At 43.2% G+C, this 21,424-nt stretch overlaps 1 protein-coding gene across 1 annotated transcript in view; it reads left to right on the top strand.

The window, feature by feature from the left end:
• The first annotated feature begins 448 nt into the window (after positions 1-448).
• LOC143769037 (5-hydroxytryptamine receptor 3A-like) overlaps positions 449-21,424 on the top strand; it is a 79,440-nt gene continuing 58,464 nt past the window's right edge. The window contains exons 1-4 of the mRNA XM_077257634.1: positions 449-517; positions 6,726-6,895; positions 8,707-8,751; positions 8,840-8,949. Coding sequence (XP_077113749.1) covers positions 487-517; positions 6,726-6,895; positions 8,707-8,751; positions 8,840-8,949 — 356 coding nt within the window. The 5' untranslated portion in view covers positions 449-486. The remainder of the gene's footprint in view (positions 518-6,725; positions 6,896-8,706; positions 8,752-8,839; positions 8,950-21,424) is intronic.

The raw sequence follows: 21,424 nt of genomic DNA, 5'->3' as shown, positions 1-21,424 counted from the left end.
TCTATAGGAAAACTAGTCACTTCAGTGAAACTATGCTCCTGTTATCAGACATACAGAAAATAATGAAAAAGAGGCAAAACGAGTAAAACAAAGGAGCAAAAGTTTGGCAAATGTGAGATGAAAAAAGTCCAATCTAAAAAAAAACAATTGTTTTATTCCATCTGCCCCTATATGTGTAACAGTACACCATTCATAGAAGAAATAACTGCAGGAGAAAATAAGCGTTATTCCAGTCATCCAGTGTTATCCGAAATAGTAATTTTTAGAAATTTTAAGTGTCTTAAATTACTCTAAAATGTATTAACATCTTAACAGAACAAAACTTTTGCACTTTAGAATCATCATGATCAGCAAAATCAATATTAGAGAATGTGTGGCGAATACACAAGAGATTGGAAATTGATGCAGACTTATCATCAGCTTCTCGCTGCTCAGTATAAATGCTCCTTCCTTCTTTATCCACAGACTGCTAGGAACGCTGGAACAATGTGGCTGCTTCTCTTGTATCTTTTAGCCGGTATGTATAGTGCTTGTTATGTTCTGCTTAGTCTTTATCTTAATATTTGGAATACTTTCTATTTGATAGTATGGATAAGAAAGTGAATGTGAAATAATCACCTGAATATTTATTTCATTTTTTCCTTGTGAAATTCCATCACCTAAACACATTTTCATTTTTCAATAAAGCAACCCAAATGAGCATTATTGTAATAATGCTCATTTGGGGTACGTAAAGATTACCGATTTAACTTTCCTTTGTTTAACTGTTTTGTTTTTGGGGAAATACCAAATTCATTATATGTGTGCGTTTTATATATATATATATATATATATATATATATATATATATATATATATATATATATATATATATATATATATATAATCTTTGCTTAATAAAAAAAATCTACTAGAAACACAAAAATAATGTGTTTTGGGGGGGTCTTCATCTGACAGCCTCAACCTTTTCATTTTTCTACAGACAGAGCTGTGTGTGGGCTTGTTTTTTGCAGGATGAGTTCATGTTTTTATAGGTTTTTATAGGTATCATTTTATAGGTACATAGGACTTTTTTATTTAGTCATTTCTTTATTAGTTGTTTTTTTCTTTTACTCTGTTTATTCTGTGGAAACGCTGATATCAGCTGCAGTATGTTTCACAGATGGATACATAATTCCTATGCTATGAATGGGGTAAAAAGAAAATCCCTGAGGCCGCATTCAGATGTCTATGTTGCACGTACATGTTGTATCTGTCATTTGCACAGAGAGAACACGTGCCCATTATAATCTATGGCGATTCACATGTCTGTATATTTTTACAGACTGCGCGTTCGTGCTAAAAATTTCCGCTTTTCCCGGTATCACAGATGGGTCCGTGAGAAAACACGTACAGCACACGGATGGCATCAGTGTTTCATCCATTTTTAACACTGCAAAGTATAGGAGAAGCTTTGTAATTTATTTATCTATCTGTGGATACACTGATGACACTGATGGATAAAAACAAACTCATGGACTATACACTGATGACACACGATCCAAAACACTGATCACACTGGTGATATTTTTTCACATATGTGTTTAAACACGGACGTGAAAATGAAGCCTTATAAAATAAATGGGAAACTATGGTGGCCGCAATTGCCGTTCGAATAGCAATAGTCGAGTGTCTGTTTCGGGTGAAACCATATTGATTAGGCGACAAAATCTCAGTAAGAAACGTCTGTATTCTATTAGCCATAATCTTCGCCAACAATTTATAATCCAGATTTAACAAGGATATGGGCCTGTATGATGTTATCTGCGTTGGGCTCCTACCTGGCTTTAAAATTAGGGATGTTAATGCAGAATTAAAAGAAGTTGGGGATGCGCCCCCATTCAAATAATGATTGAGTAGATCCTTGAGGAGAGGAACTATATCTGGAGATAGCAATTTGTAATATTCAGCAGGTAAACCATCCGGTCCTGGTGACTTATGATTTGCCAATGCTTTAATGGCCGAGCTTATTTCCATTAGTGTGATAGGCACCTCTAGAGTTGCACGCTGAGAATCTGTCAACATAGGTAATTGCAAAGAATTTAGAGAATGTGCTATGGAGGAGATATCTCCTCCCCGTGTGGAGTAGAGAGCCGTATAATGAGCATGAACCGCCTGTAATATGTCTTTGCTATTAGTCAGGTGGGACCCTGATAAGGGGTCCACTAAAAGCGGAATTTTCTGTCTAGGACCTTTTGGATTTGCCAACCTAGCCAGTAAGGTTCCTATTTTATTACCCCATCTAAAGAAATGTTGTCTAGTAAAGTCTACTTTCTGTTGGGCTATCTTAGTCAAATGTGCATTTAATAACGATAAAGCATCTTGCCACTGTGCCCAATCCTCTGGAACATTAGATCCCAGGTACCGTCTATAGGCCAATATGGTCAATCCCTGGAGGTCTCTCGTTTCCTGTCCCGCTTTACGCTTTTTCCCTGCCACATATGCAATAATTCTCCCTCTCATAACTGCCTTGCCCGTCTCCCACATGAGTACTGAGTCATCCCAGTGTTGTATATTATCATCCACAAAATTACCCCACTCTTGTTTAAGGAATGTCTCAAACTCTCTGCTTTTAGACAAGTAGGCTGGGAATCTCCATGAGCCCGGCTGACGCGGGTCACGCCCACAGCGAAGGAGTAAAGTGATAGGAGTATGATCAGAAATCCCAGCATCCCCTATAGCTGCTTCCAACACCTCCGACAAAAGAGACTCCCCTACCAAAAACATATCAATACGTGAGAGGGACTTATGTGCCTTAGATATGCAGGTGTAATCCCTTTCCGTCGGATGTAGTACTCGCCATATATCTACCACAGGAGTGTCTCGCATGAGATTAGTCAAACCAGGTCCCGGACCGAAATAAGGAGTGGGCAAGGCCGCAGACCTATCTAATTGTGGATCCAGCACAGCATTAAGGTCACCCCCCACCACCAAGTTAGGCAAGTCCATTGTTAAAATCATCTGGGCGACAGATGCAAAAAAGGCGGCATTATCAGCATTGGGGGCATAAATATTTAACAACGAATAAGGGGTATCTTCAATAGTCACTTTCATAAGAAGGAACCTGCTCTGAGGGTCAGTCACCACGTCCCCCGGAGTCACCCGCAAATGTCTAGCAAAGGCTATGGCCACTCCCCGCTTTTTTGACGAGTATGTGGTAGCATAAGTTTGTCCCAACCAGTTATCTTTCAAATGTAATGTATCCCTATGTGACCAATGGGTTTCCTGTAAAAATATAATATCCGGCTTAGCTCGTTTGAGTGCCTGTAATACACGGCGCCGTTTTACCGGCGAATTAAGGCCCGCTACATTCCATGATAAGATTTTTAAAGGATTACCTGTCCCTTTTCGGCCAGACATACGCGAAGTTGTCATCATGGTGGATAGAAGTGACATAGAGGCAGGGCATTTCCAATGTATAGGAGCACGGAGGATTTCGGAGTCCCAGCTGCTCCGCTACCCTCTAGAGTAGATAGGTGTGTGACATCATTAGCAACAATACACTTATGCAAGAATATAACAACCAAATTCTTTTTTCCATACAAAATTAATTTCAACCAAAATATAGTCAATATCACTATGTAACTCATATTCCTTGTCATTTTGACTCATTAAAGAAAGATCTATTAGTTTCTCATCTAGTCTCACCCTAGATGTGAAAATGTGTTTTCAAGTGTCTGGGGGAGCAAGGTCTCGTTTCAGCTGATCTAAAGCAATCTTAGGGTCATCAAATAACTTTGTCTCTGTACCCAGTGTTACTCGGAGCCTAGCCGGGTAAGCCAAAGCAAAACGGACCCCTTGATCAATAAGAAACCGACAAACCGGGCCAAACTCCTTTCTACGCCGGGAAACAGCTGCTGAGAAATCCTGAAACACCAGGATCTTTATCCCTTGGATAGTGACATCTCTAAGGTTTCTGGCTGCTGCTAAAACTCTCTCCTTGTCGTGATAGTGGAAATATTTAGTAATAACCGGGCGAGGTCTCGCACCAGACTCTCTCCTCTCTGGTCCCACCCGGTGTGCCCTCTCAATTTGTCTAGAAGAACCGGGCTCCAGCTGGAGGGCCTCCATTAAGTCAACCGTTAAGAACCGAATAAGATCCGCACCCTTGCAACTCTCAGGAATGCCAATAAACCTGAGGTTGGATCTCCTGCTACGATTCTCAAGGTCCTCAACCTTGTCTAGCAAAGAACCAATGAGAATCTTTTGTGCCTCCACCGTAGTTTGAGTATTCACTACAGTGTCCTCCATATCGCTAATCCGCTGCTCAGCTTCTGTAATCCGAGATGTATTTGCCGACACAGCAGTCACTGTTGCCTCAAGGGCCTTATTCCAAGTTTCAAATTTTTTGTCAAAATATGGGAGAAGAATTTTTGATACTGCTTGAGCCGTAGCAGTGTGAGGTTCAGGTGGGAACTGTGAATCAGAGGTGTCCTGCGACCCCTCTCACGGCCACATCCGATCCAAAGACCCCCCAGCTGAAGATCCACCCTCCGTTCTACTTTTATTCTTATGTTTAGTGCGTCTAGAAGTAGTCCCTTTCTGTAAGGGAACCTGCGTTTTTTCCAGGTATTTTTCCATGATGTGGTAGCACGCAGACCTCCCCACCACCCAAGGTCCCAGTAGTAAGCTTTGATCTTAGACCCGTTACTCTCAGCTCTCACTATCACCTAGGCTTATGAGATAGAGGTCCAAAATCCGTGAAAGCGAGGGACCGCAGCAAGATAGAAGATTATGTATATGATAAAATGACTCCCAGAGAGTCCCAAGAAATGAGAACAGCCTGTGGCTATGGGCAGAACAGCAAAAATTATTGAGTATATATATTACAACCAAAAGAAAAAGGAAAATAACATTAGGTACAATAATTATGTATAATATAATGACAAAGCTTTGTAGTACCACTAGATGACGTTATTTGGTTGCAATTTCCAAAATTGTGGCTCCAGGCATTGACCATAGAAAGAAAGAGAGGGGAAAAGCTGAATTAATTATGAGCTAACAACCGATATTCTCCTGCTTTTCCTCCCAATCTGTCATATTGAGGGGTATATGAGGGTTGTTTCCTCCTCCCTCTTCCTCTCAAAGCCCCACTCCACTGAGACACCGAAAAAAGAAATTGTAAGGGGGGGGAGATTGAGGCCAGATAAGCTTGTGGAAAAAAAAAGAAAATAAAACTAAAAGTAAAAAGATTAAGTCCAATAAAAATAATATTGACTCTGCCTGTGCTTCCCAAAACTAAGGAAGTCCTTGTCCTTTCTCCAAGGAAGTTCCGAGAAGATGTCACTTCACACTGAGTCAAAATCTCAGCAACAACAGTGGGGTCTGAGGGCCACACCACCAGCATCCAACAAGGGCCCAGCAAAACCGGAGAATTGTTCAGTCACTAGGGGTGCAAAAACCAGCCCGACAATCCAGACAACCCCGCTCACCTCCACCCTGACAGCCACTTCCTCTCCGTTGTTATCAGCTGCCAAACCGGAGGGCCAGTGATCCAGCACCAGGCCGAGGCCAATTATGGCGGGAAGATGCCTCTGCACCGCAGCCGCGATGTTCCGATGCCGTCAGATCAGGCCAGGCTCCCTGTTACCAGCTCGCCCTCCAGGTGCACTGCTCCACTGGGACCGTCTTAGGCTGTCCGGATCCGACCAGTAAGTATAACGATCAGGAGCCACACCCTCGTGTCTTCCAACTCCCGCTCGTCACTCCAAAGGACCGCAGTCTCTCCGCAGCTCTCTCCGGCACCCTCCAGCCGCAACAAGAGCAGGGGCTTTCCGGGGTCACGAATCCCGTTCTCCGGCAAGGTGTCGCCGGACCCCTCTAGCAATGCGGTCAGGGTGGCTGCAGTTTGCCTCAGCGCCTCGTGGTCCACCTTCAGGCCACAGGTTAGGTCTCCTCCCTCAGATAGGACAACAAATGGCAGGGACTCCCAGGAATAAAAATGCACGTATCCCTGTAATCTCCTTCTCAAGGGGAATCACATCCACTGTAATCAGCCCACGATTGAAGGCTGTAATCGAGGATGGCTCCAGATTAGGTCTCTCACTAACAGGGAGCGCTTCTAAAACGCGGCCATCTTAGTTGGCTCCGCCCCCGGAAGTCCTTTTTTAGCTTTTTAACAGTAGTATTTGCTATTTCTGTTTGATCTATTTCATATATGTATATATCATATGTGGATGTGCGTCCTTGTATTTTTTTACAATTTGGTATTGTCCTTGCACACATTGTTCTTCCATTATTGTCTCTGATTTTAGCTTTATCGCAAGCAATAAAATATATTTCTTTGGACTTTTTGGTCGGCTTTTCTTTCCTTTATTTTGTTTGGCATTTCCCGATTGTCCGTGATTTGTTTTACATTGTCCTATGCTTATGGTAGCTATATTGAATTGGTTATTCATCTAGATTTAACTTAAAAAAAGAAAAATTTATTCTTTGTACTCTGCTCCTATTTGCACCCCTATTTTTCAATATTTTTTTTGTATTAAAGCCTGAGAATAGTAGTATTTGTTGCATACATTAGTATTAATTCGCCTGCTCATAACCATTACACATTTTTATGGTAGTAAAAGATTTGTTTCTCTATGTTTAACCTACGGTATTGTCTAAAAAGTATAAAAACATACACAACTGTTATGTACTACATTATCATACAATCCATTATCTCCCTTTTTCATTTGCCCTTCCAGATTACCTCCCTGGTACATTGCCAAATCAGACGTGCAAGCACTATGATGTTGTCGAGTATCTCAATATCACAGAACGTGAACATCTGCTATTAATGTCTATGCCAAAAAATGACTGGACAAAGCCATTGATTGTCACAGTGGATACAGTGTTTGTCTCCATCCTGGCTGTGGTGAGAGCATGTTCTAGGGCAGGGATCCTCAACCTGTAGCTCGGGAGCCACTTGGGTCTCGCTGGCTTTTGCGTGGCTCGAGGCTGTCTGCCCGCTTGTGCATGAACACCAGGTCTAGTAAGAGCTATAAAGAAAAGGTCTCCAGATGGTGATTTCCATGAGTATTTACTGGCCCTCGAGAGATAAATTAAAGGGGTTGTCCACTACATGAGCTTGGTGCTAATTAGGTGCCAGGCTCACATGTTAAAACAACCGCATGAGGGCCTCGAGAACATGAGTGCCGACACCACTGGAAAGATGTCGGCACAGGAGGTGAGTATAAGCTTTTTTATTTTAACGGGGCCAGATATTTAGATCAAGAAGGGGTTGTCCTAGTAGTGGACAACCCGTATAAGGAAAGAGGTACGCTAGACATAAGATGATACTGCCAGATAGAGGGGTTGCTTAAAGCTGGATACAATAACAGGGTGAGAGTGCTTGATGCAAAAACACCGAATGAAGGTTAGGAGAGAACCACTAGATGCAAGCATACTGCCACGGTGTGATTTCTACGGGGAAGCTTTAGCTGTCTTTCTAGCAATAACGGAGGTTTTGGGTGTCACTAGTGTGGGGGAGGCTGGACCTGGATGTCTTTACATGGGGGGCTCTGAATGTGACTCACAACTCTCTCTCAGGTCTCTTTCACACGTCAATGTCTCCGATACATGTGGTGACAGTTTTCACACATACCGGAGACACGTACACATGTAGACCCATTCAAGTGAATGGGTCTGTGCTGATGTCAGTGTGTTTCCACGGACCATGTGCCCGTGGGCAAAAAACGCTGACATGTCCATTTTTTAACAGCAGCACAGACCGCAAAAAGTCCCTCACAAGTGCACACGTATGACACACAGGGATGACTGTGTGACATGTACTGGTGCCTGAGAAGCAGCGGTACAGTTAGCACTGAAGACAGCTCTCATCATTCTCTGTCAGCGACCAGTGCGGCGAGCAGGGGAGAATGATGAGAGTTGTATTCAGCCGATAACAGCGACAGCAGGTGGCGGCTGATGGGACTATTATTATTAATAACAGTGAGAGCAGACGCCGGGTGATGGGAGTAATCATCACCCGCCGCCTGCGCTATAAATAAATAAATAACAAAATTGGCATGGCTTCCCTGGCATAGAAGGATCCCCATGCTGTTTTTTTTTTCATTATTTAAATAAGTAATTTAAAAAAAACGACATGGGGTCTCCCCCATTTTTGACAACCATCCTTGCTAAAGCAGACAGCTGGGGACTGGCATTCTCAGGCTGGTATGGGGCCATGGTTATTGACCCCCACAACCTAAAAACAGCAGCCTGCAGCTGCCCAGAAAAGGCACATCTATTAGATGCTCCAATTCTTGCGATTTGCCTCGCTCTTCCCACTTGTCCTGTAGCGGTGCCAAGTTGGGTTCATATTTGTGGGGTTGATGTCAACTTTGCATTGTCTGGTGACATCAAGCCCACGGCTTAGTAATGGTGATAAGTTATACATATGGTACTGATGTGGTGCAGGATTGCCACATGTGGGCTGCAAGTATTACACACATGGACACTGATAGTGCTGGTAATGTTTTTTCCAGTACTGGAAAAAAGTGGACGTGTGAAACCGGCCTCAGAGCTGAATGTGGCTGTTGAGGTAAGACAGTTTGCGGATTGCTGTTCTAGTTCAGGAACATGAAATCCAGTTTTTTGAACCCGGCCTAAGCTGAAGTCATTTCTAGCAATAGTAGTAGGCTATCTACTATGTGTTTTCTTGGCACATCCATCTTGTTTTTACAGGTTGAGAAGACACAGACCATAACATCGTATTTTTGGATACATGCGGTAAGAGGACTTTTTGATCGTTCTTATGGTGTTAGTTAAAAGCACATTTGTACAGTTTCTTTCTGAAAATAAATATTTCTGTTTGCAGATATGGAAGAATGATTTCTTATCATGGGATCCTCAACAATTCTGTAATATAAGCCATATAACAATTCCATTGTCCTACTTCTGGGTGCCAGACCTCTACCTGCACGAACAGTAAGAAAATATTCACTGAATATGGGCATGATACGTGATTCTAAGCAGTGCAATTCTGTAAATGCAGAGCCTGGCCAGCAGTGCAAGGAGTTCAGCTGCTTAGTGGATAACCGTACATCTGCACCAAGGCCCGCAAGCATGAGAGGGAGCTGAAGCATCCACACTGAGTAGATGCCGGTTATGTTGCATAGCTTAGTGATGGAAATTAATTACATACTGGTGTCAATCTCTGACAGCGGCTTTTAAGTGGAACGCTAGATTGTGCACGTGCCCACCGGCTCCCATTAGTGTTACCATGGCAACTGCTTACTGATGGCTCCTGTGGCTGCCATCTTGGTCCATCTGTGATGCTCAGTCACAGGTTGAATTTTATAGTAGACCACAATTGAACTATATACTGCCATACTGTTACATGTCAGCATATTGTACAAATAATCAGATGATCGCTGGTTTAAGCTGTCTAACGGTACCAGAAAGTAATTTTAAAAAGTTCTTAGAAGTGTAAATAAATATATATATATATATATATATATATATATATATATATATATATATATGTGTGTGTGTGTATATATAGAGTATACTGTATATATATATATATATATATATATATATATATATATATATATATATATAATCACCCCCCCCCCTTTTCCTCACATAATAATAAAGAAATGAAAAAGGAACTATTAAATAATTAACCAGCGTAAATGGCGTAAAGAGAAAAAAAACAAGGAACGCCTGAACTGCAGCTTTTTGGTCACCACTTCTCCCTATAAAAATGCAAAACTTGCCATCAAAAGGGTTTCAAAAGGGGTAAGGGTATGTGTCCACGTTCAGGATTGCATCAGGATTTTTCATCAGTATTTGTAGCCAAAACCAGGAGTGGGTGATAAATGCAAAAGTGGAGCATATGTTTCTGTTATACTTTTCCTCTAATTGTTCCACTCCTGGTTTTGACTACAAATACTGATGAAAAATCCTGCTGCAATCCTGAACGTGGACACATGCCCTTAGAGGGAGTCTGTCAGCACAAAATGACTGTTCAAACCAAGTAGAGTACTATGTAGCAGTAGTTGACATAGCCCTAATAACAATTGTACTCTAAGGGTATGTGTCCATGTTCAGGATTGCATCAGGATTTGGTCAGGATTTTTCATCAGTATTTGTAAGTCAAAACCAGGAGTGGAACAATTAGAGGAAAAGTATAACAGAAACATATGCTCCACTTCTGCATTTATCACCCACTCCTGGTTTTGGCTTGCAAATACTGATGAAAAATCCTGACCAAATCCTGATGCAATCCTGAACGTGGACACATACCCTTAGGTTACATTCCCATGATGAATATTTAGTGAGTGTTTGATGTTGCAGGTCCTGAGCAGGTGAATTAGCTTATTTGCAGGGGCGGACGTATCATTGGTGCAACCTTTTCAGCTGCATAGGGGCCTATGAGGTAAGGGGGCTTATTTCTACCTTCAAAATAGGTGGAATTGTGCATTATGAGGAGCTATTGGACTGCAATGGGCCCATATATTGTTCTTGCACAGGGGTCCTCTTCTGTCTGTATCCGCTGGTGCTTACTTGCATTTTTTTATTGCGTTTTTGAGTGGGTTTTTTTACATGCTTTTTATCGCATTTTTGATGCTGTGGTTTTTGACTCTTGTTGGTATGTCATGCCATAAAGCTGTTTTGTTTTAGATACTTCCTGGTATTTGGCTTTGACAAAGCTTGATTGCTACAATCGTGTGGATTACATGCTTTTTTAGTGCAAAGCAGGGGCGGACATTCCGCCGGTTCAACCGGTGCAACCGCACCGGGGCCCAGAGCGGGAGGGGGGCCCAGAGCGGGAGGGGGCCCCCGACGGCGACGCGACGGACATACACGGCAGGCGCAGCATTGTTGTGAGGATCCTGTAATGAGCGGTTCTGCGGTACCCAGTGACCGCTGGTGAAGAAGCTGCCGTGCCCGGAGTCTGCGGAGACCATCTGTCCACAGTCCGGGAGAAGGAGCCAGGGACGCCGGAACCAGGTGAGTATCATATTTACCTGTCCACGTTCCACACGCCGGGCGCCGCTCAGTCTTCCCGTCCTCTGCTGTGACTGTGCAAGTCAGAGGGCGCGATGACATACTAGTGTGCGCGCCGCCCTCTGCCTGAACAGTCAGTGCGGAGAGACGCCGAGACGGTGAGGACCAGCGGGCAGCAAGAGAGGTGAGTATGTCAATTTTTTTATTTTTATTGCAGCAGCAGCATTTATATGTGGCACAGCGTTATATGGAGCATCTATGGGCCATAATGAATTGTATGGAGCATTATATGTGGCGGCACAGCTTTATATGGACTCCATATAAAGCTGTGCCGCCACATATAATGCTCCATACAATTCATTATTACCCCATAGATGCTCCTTGCTCCATATTATGGAGCATCTATGGGGTAATAATGAATTGTATGGAGCATTATATGTGGCGGCACAGCTTTATATAGAGCATCTATGGGGCAGTATTCAATAATGAATTGTATGGAGCATTATATGTGGCGGCACAGCTTTATATAGAGCATCTATGGGGCAGTATTCAATAATGAATTGTATGGAGCATTATATGTGGCGGCACAGCCTTATATGGAGCATCTATGGGGCAATATTCAATAATGAATTGTATGGAGCATTATATGTGGCGGCACAGCTTTATATGGAGCATCTATGGGGCAGTATTCAATAATGAATTGTATGGAGCATTATATGTGGCGGCACAGCTTTATATAGAGCATCTATGGGGCAGTATTCAATAATGAATTGTATGGAGCATTATATGTGGCGGCACAGCCTTATATGGAGCATATATGGGGCAATATTCAATAATGAATTGTATGGAGCATTATATGTGGCGGCACAGCTTTATATGGAGCATCTATGGGGCAATATTCAATAATGAATTGTATGGAGCATTATATGCGGCGGCACAGCTTTATATGGAGCATCTATGGGGCAGTATTCAATAATGAATTGTATGGAGCATTATATGTGGCGGCACAGCTTTATATGGAGCATCTATGGGGCAGTATTCAATAATGAATTGTATGGAGCATTATATGTGGCGGCACAGCTTTATATAGAGCATCTATGGGGCAGTATTCAATAATGAATTGTATGGAGCATTATATGTGGCGGCACAGCCTTATATGGAGCATCTATGGGGCAATATTCAATAATGAATTGTATGGAGCATTATATGTGGCGGCACAGCTTTATATGGAGCATCTATGGGGCAGTATTCAATAATGAATTGTATGGAGCATTATATGTGGCGGCACAGCTTTATATAGAGCATCTATGGGGCAGTATTCAATAATGAATTGTATGGAGCATTATATGTGGCGGCACAGCTTTATATGGAGCATCTATGGGGCAGTATTCAATAATGAATTGTATGGAGCATTATATGTGGCGGCACAGCTTTATATGGAGCATCTATGGGGCAGTATTCAATAATGAATTGTATGGAGCATTATATGTGGTGGCACAGCCTTATATGGAGCATCTATGGGGCAATATTCAATAATGAATTGTATGGAGCATTATATGTGGCGGCACAGCTTTATATGGAGCATCTATGGGGCAGTATTCAATAATGAATTGTATGGAGCATTATATGTGGCGGCACAGCTTTATATGGAGCATCTATGGAGCAGTATTCAATAATGAATTGTATGGAGCATTATATGTGGTGGCACAGCCTTATATGGAGCATCTATGGGGCAATATTCAATAATGAATTGTATGGAGCATTATATGTGGCGGCACAGCTTTATATGGAGCATATATGGGGCAGTATTCAATAATGAATTGTATGGAGCATTATATGTGGTGTGTTGTGGATTCTGTTGGTGGGCTCCCTCTGGTGGTTACTGCTGGTACTGGGTGACTTTGGTGGGTTGCGGCCTTTGGTTTCCACCTGTCCATCAGAGGCTGGGTGTTTCCTATTTTACCTGGCCTTTCTGTCATTTCCCTTGCCGGCTATCAATGTGTTCAGATGTGCTCTGTTTGGTTCCTGCCTACCTGCTCCCAGATCTTTCAGGATAAGCTAAGTGCTGATTTTCAGTTGTTTGGTTTTTGGTCCAGCTTGCTTAGAATGTCTCTATGCTAGCTGGTTGCTCTAGTGGACTGAGGTTCTCCCCATGTGCCATGAGTTGGCACATGGGTTCTTGTAATCTCAGGATGGTTTTTTTTGATTAGGGTTTTTTGCTGACCGCTCAGTCCCCTTTTGTATCATTCTGCTTTCTAGTTTTCAGCGGGCCTCTATTTGCTAAAGCTATATACATCATCTCTATGTGTGTGCCTTCCTCTCATTTCACCGTCAATACATGTGGGGGGCAACTATACCTTTGGGGTTAATTCCTCTGGAGGCAAGTGAGGTCTTGTTTTCTCTGCAGTACTAGTTAGCTCTTAGGCTGGTGCGTGGCGTCTAGAACCAACGTAGGAACGCTCCCTGGCTATCTCTAGTTGCGTTTGTCAGGCGTAGGGCAGCGGTCAGCCCAGGTTCCATCACCCTAGAGCTCGTCCGATATTTGTTATACTTTGCTTGTCCTGTGCTATCCCTAGCCATTGGGGATTCATGACAGTATAGCCGGCCCACAAAGTGTTAATTGTTTGGGCTGAAGCAGGAGGAATAGAAGTGTTCAAGGAAAATTTTTTTTTTTTTTTTTTTTTCCTTCAGAGTTTTGCTGCCTAGCCCTTAATTGCTGTCTAGCTGCTTCTTACCTCCTCTTAACCCTTGAATGGCTCTGATCTTAGCTATTTATCATGGATGTCCAGAGTTTGGCTTCCAGCCTGAGTAATCTCGCGGCAAAGGTTCAAAACATACAGGATTTCGTTGTTCACACTCCCATGTCTGAACCTAGAATTCCTATTCCAGAGTTTTTTTCTGGAGATAGATCTACCTTCCTGAATTTCAGGAACAATTGTAAATTGTTTCTCTCTTTGAAATCTCGCTCCTCTGGAGACCCTGCTCAACAGGTCAAGATTGTTATATCGTTCCTACGGGGCGACCCTCAGAATTGGGCATTTGCATTGGCACCAGGGGATCCTGCGTTGCTCAGTGTGGATGCATTTTTTCTGGCATTGGGATTGCTCTATGAGGAACCTAACCTAGAGATTCAGGCTGAAAAGGCTTTATTAGCCCTCTCTCAGGGGCATGATGAAGCGGAAATATATTGTCAGAAATTTCGGAAATGGTCGGTGCTTACTCAGTGGAATGAGTGCGCCCTGGCTGCAAACTTCAGAAATGGTCTTTCTGAGGCCATTAAGGATGTTATGGTGGGGTTCCCTGCGCCTACAGGTCTGAATGAGTCTATGGCTATGGCCATTCAGATTGATCGGCGTTTACGGGAGCGCAAACCCGTGCACCAGTTGGCGGTGTCTTCTGAACAGGCACCTGAGACTATGCAATGTGATAGAATTCAGTCCAGAAGTGAACGGCAAAATTATAGGCGGAAAAATGGTTTGTGTTTTTATTGTGGTGATTCAGCTCATGTTATATCAGCATGCTCTAAACGCACAAAAAGGGTTGATAAATCTTTTGCCATTGATACTCTGCAGTCTAAGTTCATTTTGTCTGTGACTCTGATTTTTTCACTGTCTTCCATTTCCGTCGATGCCTATGTGGATTCAGGCGCTGCCCTGAGTCTTATGGATTGGTCATTTGCTAAACGCTGCGGTTTTAGTCTAGAGCCTCTGGAAGTTCCTATTCCTCTGAAGGGAATTGATTCTACACCATTGGCTATGAATAAACCGCAGTATTGGACACAAGTGACCATGCGCATGACTCCCGTTCATCAGGAGGTGATTCGCTTCCTTGTACTGTATAATTTACATGATGTACTAGTGCTTGGTCTGCCATGGTTACAAACTCATAATCCTGTCCTGGACTGGAAAACAATGTCTGTGCTAAGCTGGGGATGTCAGGGGGTTCATGATGATGCACCTCCGATTTCTATCGCTTCATCGACTCCTTCGGAGATCCCTGCGTTTTTGTCAGATTATAAGGATGTTTTTGAGGAGCCTAAGCTCAATTCGCTCCCTCCTCATAGAGAGTGTGACTGTGCAATAGAATTGATTCCTGGCAGTAAGTTCCCTAAGGGTCGTTTATTTAATCTGTCACTGCCAGAGCATACTGCTATGCGGAATTATATTAAGGAGTCCTTGGAAAAGGGACATATTCGTCCATCTTCGTCCCCTCTGGGAGCAGGTTTTTTTTTTGTGGCAAAAAAAGATGGTTCCCTGAGGCCTTGTATAGATTATCGCCTTCTGAATAAGATTACAGTCAAATACCAGTATCCATTGCCATTATTTACTGATTTGTTTGCTCGCATTAAGGGGGCTAGGTGGTTCACTAAAATAGATCTTCGTGGTGCGTATAATCTGGTGCGGATAAAACAGGGTGATGAGTGGAAAACCGCATTTAATACGCCTGAGGGCCATTTTGAGTATTTGGTAATGCCTTTTGGACTCTCCAATGCTCCGTCAGTCTTTCAGTCCTTTATGCACAATATTTTCCGCGAATATCTGGATAAGTTTATGATTGTGTATTTGGATGATATTTTGGTGTTTTCTGATGACTGGGAGTCTCATGTTCTACAGGTCAGGAAGGTGTTTCAGGTTTTGCGGGCCAATTCTCTGTTTGTGAAGGGCTCAAAGTGTCTCTTCGGAGTCCAGAAGATTTCTTTTTTGGGGTACATTTTTTCTCCTTCTACTATTGAGATGGATCCCGTTAAGGTTCAGGCTATTTGTGACTGGACACAACCTACATCTGTTAAGAGCCTTCAGAAGTTCTTGGGGTTTGCTAATTTTTATCGTCGGTTCATTGCTAATTTTTCCAGTATTGTTAAACCTTTGACTGATTTGACTAAAAAGGGTGCTGATGTTGCTGATTGGTCTCCTGCGGCCGTGGAGGCCTTTCGGGAACTTAAGCGCCGGTTTTCTTCTGCTCCTGTGTTGTGTCAACCAGATGTTTCACTTCCTTTTCAGGTGGAGGTTGATGCTTCCGAGATTGGAGCGGGGGCGGTTTTGTCACAGAGAAGTTCTAATGGCTCGGTGACGAAGCCATGTGCTTTCTTCTCTAGAAAATTCTCGCCCGCCGAGCGCAATTATGATGTGGGTAATCGGGAGCTTTTGGCCATGAAGTGGGCATTTGAGGAGTGGCGTCATTGGCTTGAGGGTGCTAAACATCGCGTGGTGGTCTTGACTGATCACAAGAATCTCATTTACCTTGAGTCTGCCAGGCGTTTGAATCCTAGACAGGCTCGTTGGTCATTATTTTTTTCTCGTTTCAATTTCGTGGTTTCATACCTGCCAGGTTCAAAGAATGTGAAGGCAGATGCTCTTTCCAGGAGTTTTGTGCCTGATTCTCCTGGAGACACTGGGCCTGCTGGTATCCTTAGGGATGGGGTAATATTGTCCGCCGTATCCCCAGACTTGCGACGCGCATTGCAGGAGTTTCAGGTGGATAAACCGGGTCGATGTCCACCAGAAAGACTGTTTGTTCCGGATGATTGGACCAGTAGAGTCATCTCCGAGGTCCATTCTTCTGTGTTGGCTGGTCATCCTGGAATATTTGGTACAAGAGATTTGGTGGCCAGGTCTTTTTGGTGGCCTTCCTTGTCTAGGGATGTGCGTACCTTTGTGCAGTCTTGTGAAGTGTGTGCTCGAGCTAAGCCTTGCTGTTCACGGGCTAGTGGGTTGTTGTTATCTTTGCCCATCCCGAAGAGGCCTTGGACGCACATTTCCATGGATTTTATTTCTGATCTCCCGGTTTCACAGAAAATGTCCGTTATCTGGGTTGTGTGTGACCGCTTTTCTAAGATGGTTCATTTGGTGCCCTTGCCTAAGTTACCCTCCTCCTCTGAGTTGGTTCCTTTGTTTTTTCAGAACGTGGTTCGTTTGCATGGGATTCCGGAGAATATCGTTTCTGACAGGGGATCCCAGTTTGTGTCTAGATTTTGGCGGACGTTTTGTGCCAAGATGGGCATTGATTTGTCTTTCTCGTCTGCATTCCATCCTCAGACGAATGGCCAGACGGAGCGAACTAATCAGACCTTGGAAACTTATTTGAGGTGTTTTGTTTCTGCTGATCAGGATGACTGGGTTGCTTTTTTGCCACTGGCCGAATTTGCTCTTAATAATCGGGCTAGTTCTGCCACGTTGGTCTCTCCTTTTTTTTGTAATTCGGGGTTTCATCCTCGTTTTTCCTCTGGTCAGGGGGAATCTTCGGATTGTCCTGGAGTGGACGTGGTGGTGGACAGGCTACATCAGATTTGGAATCAGGTGGTGGACAATTTGAAGTTATCTCAGGAGAAGACTCAGCAGTTTGCTAATCGCCGTCGCCGCGTGGGTCCCCGACTTCTTGTTGGGGACTTGGTGTGGTTGTCTTCTCGTTTTGTCCCTATGAAGGTCTCTTCTCCTAAGTTCAAGCCTCGGTTCATCGGTCCTTATAGGATCTCGGAGATTCTTAACCCTGTATCTTTTTGTTTGGATCTCCCAGCATCGTTTGCTATTCATAATGTGTTCCATCGGTCGTTGTTGCGGAGGTATGAGGTGCCCGTTGTTCCTTCGGTCGAGCCTCCTGCTCCGGTGCTGGTGGAGGGAGAATTGGAGTATGTTGTTGAAAAGATCTTGGATTCTCGTGTTTCCAGACGCAAACTCCAGTATTTGGTTAAGTGGAAGGGTTATGGTCAGGTAAATAATTCCTGGGTGGTCGCCTCCGATGTTCACGCGACTGATTTGGTCCGCGCCTTCCATAGAGCTCACCCTGATCGCCCTGGGGGTTCTCGTGAGGGTTTGGTGACCCCTCCTCAAGGGGGGGGTACTGTTGTGGATTCTGTTGGTGGGCTCCCTCTGGTGGTTACTGCTGGTACTGGGTGACTTTGGTGGGTTGCGGCCTTTGGTTTCCACCTGTCCATCAGAGGCTGGGTGTTTCCTATTTTACCTGGCCTTTCTGTCATTTCCCTTGCCGGCTATCAATGTGTTCAGATGTGCTCTGTTTGGTTCCTGCCTACCTGCTCCCAGATCTTTCAGGATAAGCTAAGTGCTGATTTTCAGTTGTTTGGTTTTTGGTCCAGCTTGCTTAGAATGTCTCTATGCTAGCTGGTTGCTCTAGTGGACTGAGGTTCTCCCCATGTGCCATGAGTTGGCACATGGGTTCTTGTAATCTCAGGATGGTTTTTTTTGATTAGGGTTTTTTGCTGACCGCTCAGTCCCCTTTTGTATCATTCTGCTTTCTAGTTTTCAGCGGGCCTCTATTTGCTAAAGCTATATACATCATCTCTATGTGTGTGCCTTCCTCTCATTTCACCGTCAATACATGTGGGGGGCAACTATACCTTTGGGGTTAATTCCTCTGGAGGCAAGTGAGGTCTTGTTTTCTCTGCAGTACTAGTTAGCTCTTAGGCTGGTGCGTGGCGTCTAGAACCAACGTAGGAACGCTCCCTGGCTATCTCTAGTTGCGTTTGTCAGGCGTAGGGCAGCGGTCAGCCCAGGTTCCATCACCCTAGAGCTCGTCCGATATTTGTTATACTTTGCTTGTCCTGCGCTATCCCTAGCCATTGGGGATTCATGACAGTGGTGGCACAGCCTTATATGGAGCATCTATGGGGTAATATTCAATAATGAATTGTATGGAGCATTATATGTGGCGGCACAGCTTTATATAGAGCATCTATGGGGCAGTATTCAATAATGAATTGTATGGAGCATTATATGTGGCGGCACAGCTTTATATAGAGCATCTATGGGGCAGTATTCAATAATGAATTGTATGGAGCATTATATGTGGCGGCACAGCCTTATATGGAGCATCTATGGGGCAATATTTAATAATGAATTGTATGGAGCATTATATGTGGCGGCACAGCTTTATATAGAGCATCTATGGGGCAGCATTCAATAATGAATTGTATGGAGCATTATATGTGGCGGCACAGCCTTATATGGAGCATCTATGGGGCAATATTTAATAATGAATTGTATGGAGCATTATATGTGGCGGCACAGCTTTATATAGAGCATCTATGGGGCAGTATTCAATAATGAATTGTATGGAGCATTATATGTGGCGGCACAGCTTTATATAGAGCATCTATGGGGCAGTATTCAATAATGAATTGTATGGAGCATTATATGTGGTGGCACAGCCTTATATGGAGCATCTATGGGGCAATATTCAATAATGAATTGTATGGAGCATTATATGTGGCGGCACAGCTTTATATGGAGCATCTATGGGGCAGTATTCAATAATGAATTGTATGGAGCATTATATGTGGCGGCACAGCTTTATATGGAGCATCTATGGGGCAGTATTCAATAATGAATTGTATGGAGCATTATATGTGGTGGCACAGCCTTATATGGAGCATCTATGGGGCAGTATTCAATAATGAATTGTATGGAGCATTATATGTGGCGGCACAGCCTTATATGGAGCATCTATGGGGCAATATTCAATAATGAATTGTATGGAGCATTATATGTGGCGGCACAGCTTTATATAGAGCATCTATGGGGCAGTATTCAATAATGAATTGTATGGAGCATTATATGTGGCGGCACAGCTTTATATAGAGCATCTATGGGGCAGCATTCAATAATGAATTGTATGGAGCATTATATGTGGCGGCACAGCCTTATATGGAGCATCTATGGGGCAATATTCAATAATGAATTGTATGGAGCATTATATGTGGCGGCACAGCTTTATATGGAGCATCTATGGGGCAGTATTCAATAATGAATTGTATGGAGCTTTATATGTGGCGGCACAGCTTTATATAGAGCATCTATGGGGCAGTATTCAATAATGAATTGTATGGAGCATTATATGTGGCGGCACAGCCTTATATGGAGCATCTATGGGTCAATATTCAATAATGAATTGTATGGAGCATTATATGTGGCGGCAGAGCTTTATATGGAGCATCTATGGGGCAGTATTCAATAATGAATTGTATGGAGCATTATATGTGGCACAGCTTTATATGGAGCATTTATGGGGCCATAATGAACAGTATGGAGCATTATATGGGGCTCCTGATTTAATATGGATATTCAAAGACACTTAACCTACTGATGTCTCAATTAATTTTACTTTTATTGGTATCTATTTTTATTTTTGATATTTACCGGTAGCTGCTGTATTTTTTTGCACCCTAGGCTTATACTCGAGTCAATAAGTTTTCCCAGTTTTTTGTTGCAAAATTGGGGGGGGTCAGCTTATACTCGGGTCGGCTTATACTCAAGTATATACGGTAGTTTAAGAAGGGGTTGTCTAGTAGAGGACAACCCTTTTAAGCACCTACATGCATCTGACATACCTGTTGATATGTTGTGGTGTTTATGCCCCTTTTTATTGTTTATAATACAATAAATATATCTGTTAAATAGTCTGTAATGTTAACTGAACACATAGTGAACAACTGAACATTTATGTTCATTTTTTTTAGAATGGCATCTGGCCAAAAACCTAAAAGCGGAGCTCAAAAGCGCAGACTAAGAAAAGAAGAGTTAGCACAGACAGCTAAATTACCCAAAATTATTTCATTTCTTAAACAATCTGAGAAAGAACATGGTGAGATAACAATCCCCTGTAGCAGTACTTCAGGTGACAGTGGCCAGATTACTGCCCGGGCCAGTGCCCATGGTGAGGAGACTGAAAACTTGGCAAGTGTAAATGCTGAAGTTACATATGTGGACACGTCTCACATTCCTTCAAAGAATCCAGAGAGCACACAGTCAAGTGTAAATAAAGAATTCTGTGCATCAGTTACTATACAGAGCGAAGAACATTCCAGTGAATATCTGGATGAGATAATTGCAGATGATGAAGGCCTTGCTACAGATGCAAATACATTTCCAACAGACCGTGCTAACTCTCCACCAGATATTAAGGACAGTCAAACAAAGAGATTCATAATTTCTCGGGGGTCTTGAAGGCCATTTATAACATTTCCATGAGATGAAAAACAGGGAGGACGTTGTTTTTCGCAGGTATTTTACACTAAGAAAACACAAGCTGGAGTATTGATCCCACGTTCATGGTTGTGTTATTCTCCAATCCTAGACTGTGCCTACTGTGAACCCTGCTGGCTTTTTGCTGATCGAAGCTATGGTGCTTATAATTCAGCATGGGTGAATGGTGTGAGAAATTGGTCTCACCTATCACAAGCAGTGCATTATCATGAAACCTCCATCCAGCACATTAATGCGTGCATGTTGATGCAGCATTGGCGCAGTAATAGTACTCTAGATGAAGAAAATGAGAGGGAAGTTAGAAAACAAAAAAACTTCTGGAGGCAAGTTCTTGACAGAGTGATTAATGTCACCTTAACACTGGCAATGTGTAATCTTCCTTTTAGAGGTCACACAGAAGTAATAGACCAAGCAAACAGTGGAGTTTTTTTGTCCGTGATTCAGTTGCTAGC

Source organism: Ranitomeya variabilis, chromosome 4, assembly GCF_051348905.1.
Source record: "Ranitomeya variabilis isolate aRanVar5 chromosome 4, aRanVar5.hap1, whole genome shotgun sequence".
In the NCBI taxonomy this organism is placed as follows: Eukaryota; Metazoa; Chordata; class Amphibia; order Anura; family Dendrobatidae; genus Ranitomeya; species Ranitomeya variabilis.
The sequence above is the reverse complement of the archived record's forward strand: the minus strand, read 5'-3'. Positions and strand labels throughout refer to the sequence as shown.